We start from the raw sequence: 6,686 nt of genomic DNA, 5'->3' as shown, positions 1-6,686 counted from the left end.
CTCAGTTTGTTTATTTTGTTTGTTTGTTGCTCAGTTTGTTAATCTGTTTTTTTTGTTGCTCAGTTCATTAATCTGTTATTTTGTTTGTTTCTCAGTTTGTTTATTTTGTTTGTTTGTTGCTCAGTTTGTTTGTTAATCTGTTATTTTGTTTGTTGCTCAGTTTGTTTGTTATTCTGTTGGTGTTTTCAGTCGCTGCTGTGATAAGAAGAGCTGTGGAAACAGGAACGAGACGCCGTCAGACCCCGTCATCATTGACAGGTAACTCCGTTTAACTTCAGCCTGATAGAAAAAAATTGTTTCATATTCAGATCAACATGTCAGCCTGTTGGGGTGATGATTGTTTTACCGCAGCACAACAAATAAACAACAAACAAACAGATTCCAGCCCAACAATCCAACAATGAAGCATTGTTTGTGGTCAGATCTGTTGTTTTAAATGCATCCTGGTGATTGGCTCCACCCGTCCGGTGGTATTCATGCTTTAATGGGTCAACAAGGACTTTTATTATTTTTATTTCCGATACTTTTGTTTTCTTCCATCTCTTAGTAAACTGATGGAACCTCTCAGGCTGAAAGGAGGTTCCAGGTGGTTCCAGTTCAGCTGTTTTGGTTCTGGATGCTGAGTTTGTTGATATGAACTGAAAGACTGACACCACAGAACTGACAGAAGTTCTGAGTGTTTGAAGGTTTAAAACCATTTCAGATGTTCTGAAACTGGACCTGAGGTTCAGCTGAAGCTGAATAGAAGATTAGATATTGCCCAGGGAAACATTGGACATTCACCAGGTAAACTTTAGTCATTCACCAAGTGAACATTGTTCGTTCAAAAGATTAAGGTTGAACATGTCACCTGGTAAAGGTGAGATGGTGACCAGGTGAAGTTTGGATGGTCACCATGTGAAGAAAGAACGTTCACCAGGTAAAGTTTAGACCAGTGGTGTCCAAAGTCAGTTCTCAAGGGCTGGTGTTCTGCATGTTTTAGGAGCTGCTCTGGTTCAACACAGCTGAAACTAAGTATTGCTTAATTAGTAGGCCTCTGCAGACCTTGATGGTTTACTGAGGAGGCCTACTAATCAGGCACTGTTTAGTTTCAGCTGTGTTGAACCAGAGCAGCTCCTAAAACATGCAGGAAAATGACCCTTGAGGATCGACTTTGAACACCACTGGTTTATACGTTCACAAGGTGATGGTTCAATGGTCACCAGGTGAAGGTTAGATAGTCACCAGATAAATGTTAGATGGTCACCAGGTGAAGGTTATACAATCACCAGGTGAAGGTTAGATGGTCACCAGGTGAAGGTTAGATGGTCACCAGGTGAAGGTTAGATGGTCACCAGGTGAAGGTTAGATGGTCAGCAGATGAAGGTTAGATGGTCACCAGGTGAAGGTTAGATGGTCACCAGGTGAAGGTTAGATGGTCACCAGGTGAAGGTTATACAATCACCAGGTGAAGGTTAAATGGTCACCAGGTGAAGGTTATACAATCACCAGGTGAAGGTTAGATGGTCACCAGGTGAAGGTTAGATGGTCACCAGGTGAAGGTTAGATGGTCACCAGGTGAAGGTTAGAAAGGCTCAAACCTTTTGGATTCACAGAACATTTTACGTTGATGTTTTGTGTTTGAGAAAGCAGAACTCTGCGGAAAGGAGATGTTCGAATGGACCTTCAGGACCAAATGTGTTTTGGAGAACACCATGTCTTCAGGTTAAAGGTCCATTTGGACCGCTCACATGGCAGAACCGGGTTAAAGGAAATGTGCAAAAATGCAGCTTTTTACCAACATGAAGCTGTTTCTGCTGTAAACCAGGAGGAATTTTCCAGTTCGGATTTACCTGAATAATTCCCGGAGATTCCGGCAGATCTGGCATGATCAGGCTCCTCCTCCTTTTTTATTTTCCTCCTCCTCCTCCTCCCTGCTGTGCCCCCCTAACCCGCCCTCTTCTGTCCCACGAGGAATCACACACTCTCCTCTCCTCTTTTCACCTCCCCTTCCCCTTCCTCCTCTGAGTATTAATCTCGTTCCTCCTCCTCCCCCCTCGGCCCCTCCTCTCTCAGGCTGTGAATGTGTGTTGGGGGGGTTGGGATGGATGGATGGATGCGACTGCAGCAGCTTTTTGAAAAGAGAAGTGGTGATTTTACAGCAGCTCTTTTTTCTCTCTCTGCCTGCTGAAATGCATGATGGGAAGGTCTCCTGTGTTTTCAGCAGCGTCCAGTGAACAGGAAACATGTCAGGGTCAGACTGCAGCTCACAGAACCAGTCACTTACAGCATCTGCACCTTTAAACCCAGAATCTAGGAAGAAAACATCAACCTGATTTCATTTTCACTTTTTTCTCTCCAGATTTTACAGGAAGGACCTGATGTTTTTAACATACTGAATCTAGAAATCCACCAGAATATGTCATCAGTTAAATGTTTAGTTTTCTTTATTAGTGTAAACAACTATTACTAAATGAATCTTTGTGCCTGTCGTGTTCAGAGAAAGTGCATCAACAGAACAACACAAAGCAGAGATGGTGCTAAAAGAGTGTAAAGTGCAAAAAGTGTGACAGCTTTCTGAACCGAGACAGAAGGAAAGTGGTCAGAACCTAAATTATTCATCTTTGAAAGACATAAAACTAATAGGATTCACATTTTTTCTTTATGAATGATTTGGCGTCTGAAATGTCCCACTGAGTGGTTAGACATCCGTCATAGAGATCTGACCTGGGTTTGACAGAACTGGACTCTTCAGACCTTCTACCTCAGATTTCCTGGATTCTCTGACCCAGTCTGATAGTTCTCTTTTTCTGGGACCACTTTGAGTTTTGTCTTTTACATCAACTCCATTTGTTCTTTGTTTTTGTTCTTTCTTCTGTCCCGATCTTCTCCCTGATTCTGCGTGATGTCTCCAGGCATTTGGACCTCCTCTGTCCTTCTGGACGTAGATGGATGCTCCATCTACCAATCCTTTGGACTCCTCTCTCCTTTTTCTAATCTCAGAAACATCTCAAGACTTAAGCCACTCCTTGACTCTGTGGAACCATCATCTCGCTTCGTTTGGGTCGTAAAGATCTCGATTGTCTTCAGTCAGTCCAAAACTTTGCTGCCTGGGTTTTCTTCATTGGCTTCTATTGGACCTTGATTCATGATTCTTCTTCCCACCTTCAAATTGCTCCAATTTTGTACTTCTCAGAATCTCTCTGACATCATTCACTTTTAAACTCTGACCCAGAACCTCAGTTCCTCTGACTCTGGACCGCTCGTCTTTCTTCACACCAAAATGTGAACTTTTGGTGACAGCATCAGGATGAAGGTGGTTGGTTGTTCGGTTGATGCAGGCCTGTCTCCGCTGGTTGTTTTAATCTGAACACCTTTAGAATAACACCTGTAAGGTTCTGGTTTGGTTTTGGAGGTTCGAATGGTGGATCTGATTTCTGGATCAGACTTCTTTTTGATTGTGGTTTTGTATAAAAACAGATCAGGTGTGTGTTGTCGGGTCTGCAGAGGGAATCTTGTTGGTGATGTTAGAGATTTTCCTGCTGTCTGGTTTCAGTTGTGTATGTAGACTTGAGGATGGTTTTTGGCTGGTACCAGTCCAGATTATTTCCTTGCTTGGCCTTGTTGTGCAGGTTTTGATGTGTCTGGTAATTTTTTTCTGTGTACTGTTTCTGTAATTATGCCATGATCCATTTGGGACTACGTGAGAACTCTTTGTTCCATGTTCTGGTTCCACTATGATGAAACTTTCTGATCTGGACTCTGTGAGATTGTTTGAACTTGATGATCTTCAGTCAGTTTAACGTCTGTCATCTTTAAACTCCTGGTGAAAACCTCTTGGCTCTTCACCCGTCTGTAGCTGATGATGATGATGATGACAGTGGGACCAGCTCTCATCTTTTCCCGCTCTGAATACCTGATGTGAGAATTTTTTCACCGGGTACAATCTCCTGTCTGCGAGGGTCTCTGGTGAGTGCAGTGTGGGATTATGGGAGGACGAGGCGCTGTCAATCATTTGGCGGGCGTAGGTGTGATTTGGCTCTCACGCTTAGAGTCACTTTTGGATGGAATCTCATTACTGGTCGTGTTTCGGGGTGACTGACAGCAGAATAATGTTTGGGGCCCCAGAGGGCCCCCAGCCAGCTAAATGTTAAATGTATGAATGCATGGGAGTCAATGGAGAGATGAAGTGTAGCTGAATATTTTTCTTCCTGGGAAACTGTCTCTGAGTGAAGAGTTTGACCCTGAACACACCGTCTGTAATGTACCACACAGGAAGCAACACGATACAAACACAACACACACACGCACACATGGCCTAGCACAGCTATTTTTATGGGGACATTGCATTGACTTCCATTCATTTCTACAGCCTAACCCTGAAACATGACCCTAAACCCAACCTCAAATGTACATACTTAACTCTGAATCTAACCTAAACTCAATTCAAATCTTAGTCTTAAACCTAATCCCTGATCCACCAACAGCATTTGCACTCATGGGGATTAGGCTTAGGTCTCCATAAGTACCAGTTGGTCCCCACAAGTAGGGGTTTATGCCATAAATGGTCCCCACATAGTGGGGTATAACCACCCACACACATACACTCACATCATGTGTCTGTCTGTGTATGTCTTAGACCAGTGTCTACCCAAGACCAGTGTCTGTCTTAGACCAGTGTCTGTCTTAGACCAGTGTCTGCCCAAGACCAGTGTCCGTCTGAGACCAATATCTATCCACGACCAGTGTCTGCCTGAGACCAGTGTTTGTCTTAGACCAGTGTCTGCCCAAGACCAGTGTTTGTCTTAGACCAGTATCCATCTGAGACCAGTGCTTGTCTTAGACCAGTATCTGTCTGAGACCAGTGTCTGCCCAAGACCAGTGTCAGTCTGAGACCAGTGTTTGTCTTAGACCAGTATCTATCCAAGACCAGTGTCTGTCTGAGACCAATGTTTGTCTTAGACCCATGTCTGTCTGAGACCAGTATCTATCCAATACCAGTGTCTGTCTGTTACCAGTGTTTGTCTTAGACCAGTGTCTGCCCAAGACCAGTGTTTGTCTTAGACCAGTATCCGTCTGAGACCAGTGTCTGCCCAAGACCAGTGTCCGTCTGAGACCAGTATCTATCCAAGACCAGTGTCTGCCTATGACCAGTGTCTATCTGAGACCAGTGCTTGTCTTAGACCAGTGTCTGCCCAAGGCCAGTTTTTGTCTTAGACCAGTGTCTGCCCAAGACCAGTGCTTGTCTTAGACCAGTGTCTTAGACCAGTGTCTGCCCAAGACCAGTGCTTGTCTTAGACCAGTGTCTTAGACCAGTGTCTTCCTAAGACCAGTGTCCAGTTTCTGTTTGAAGGTTGAGTTTATTCAAATAAATCCAAACTTCCTGCTCTGAGAGGTGAATTATTTTCTTTGCTGGATGAATCTGTGTCAGGTGTTACAGCCAACATGTGAGGAGGATAATAAAGTGCTGATGGATCACAGAGGAATCACGACTTTCACTGTTAATAACCTCCTCCTCCTACCTGAAACGAAGAACAGAGGAGGAGGAGGAGGTGTCTGTTTTCATTTACTCTGAAGAAGAGGATGATGGACTCTTCATTATCTAATTTAATTACCTCTTGCTGCACATTATTTCCATCTCCCCTCCTCCTCCTTTAGAAACCACAGTCTTTAGACCCAGGACAACACCATCCAGGCCTGCAACTGTGGATGCGTGCACGTGTGTGACATGTGTGCAGTGATTGACAGCTGACATTAGGTTGTTTAGCAGTAAAATGTCAGGCTGAATATTCCTGTGCCTTTGTTTGACCCTGTCTGGCTGCCGTAGAAGCAGCAGAGTGTCTCTGTCAGACTGGAACCTAAAACTTGTATTTCTGTCTGAAAGTAGATCTGCACAAGACTAGAATGGAGAACAGACCATCATCAAGAAGCGTTGTGAGAATGAGACAACTGGAGGTGCTAATATTTAGAAAATGACAGTCAGACACCTTTACTTTGGAGCTACATGTAAAATCCTGTTCATTTGGTGAAGATGATAATGAAAACAGTGAGGAATCAGCCCACAGCTATGTGGGAAGAGCTTAATAATCATCTGAGGGTAGCTAGGATCATAGTCACCAAGAACATCATCCAATATGGAAGCCAATGAATAAAACTCCGGCAGCAAAGTTTTGGTCTGACTGAAGACAATCGAGATCTTTACGACCCAAACGAGGCGAGGTGATGGTTCCACAGAGTCAAGGAGTGGCTTAAGCCTTGAGATGTTTCTGAAATTAGAAAAAGGAGAGAGGAGTCCAGGATAACGCTCCAGCTGAAAATCTCAGAGGATTGGTAGATGGAGCACCCATTAGAGTGTGTGTTACAGTTTGTGTTACATTGTGTCTGTTACGGTGTGTGTTACATTGTGTCTGTTACGGTGTGTGTTACATTGTGTCTGTTACAGTTTGTGTTNCATTGTGTCTGTTACATTGTGTGTTACATTGTGTCTGTTACAGTGTGTGTTACATTGTGTCTGTTACATTGTGTGTTACATTGTGTCTGTTACAGTGTGTGTTACATTGTGTCTGTTACATTGTGTGTTACATTGTGTCTGTTATGGTGTGTGTTACATTGTGTCTGTTACATTTTGTGTTACATTGTGTCTGTTACTGTTTGTGTTGCATTGTGTCTGTTACATTGTGTGTTACATTGTGTCTGTTACAGTGTGT

At 43.6% G+C, this 6,686-nt stretch overlaps 1 protein-coding gene across 1 annotated transcript in view; it reads left to right on the top strand.

Annotated features, from left to right (window-relative positions):
- Positions 1–189: 189 nt before the first annotated feature.
- LOC106531161 (transcription factor COE3) overlaps positions 190–6,686 on the top strand; it is a gene marked incomplete at its 5' end in the record, with an annotated part of 43,311 nt that continues 36,814 nt past the window's right edge. Inside the window, 1 exon segment of the mRNA XM_014026944.1 lies at positions 190–258. Within this exon segment, the coding sequence (XP_013882398.1) occupies positions 190–258 (69 nt within the window).

The sequence above is a fragment of the Austrofundulus limnaeus genome, unplaced genomic scaffold (genome assembly GCF_001266775.1).
Source record: "Austrofundulus limnaeus strain Quisiro unplaced genomic scaffold, Austrofundulus_limnaeus-1.0 Scaffold602, whole genome shotgun sequence".
NCBI classification, from domain to species: domain Eukaryota; kingdom Metazoa; phylum Chordata; class Actinopteri; order Cyprinodontiformes; family Rivulidae; genus Austrofundulus; species Austrofundulus limnaeus.
This window is presented reverse-complemented; position numbering and strand designations above follow the sequence as displayed.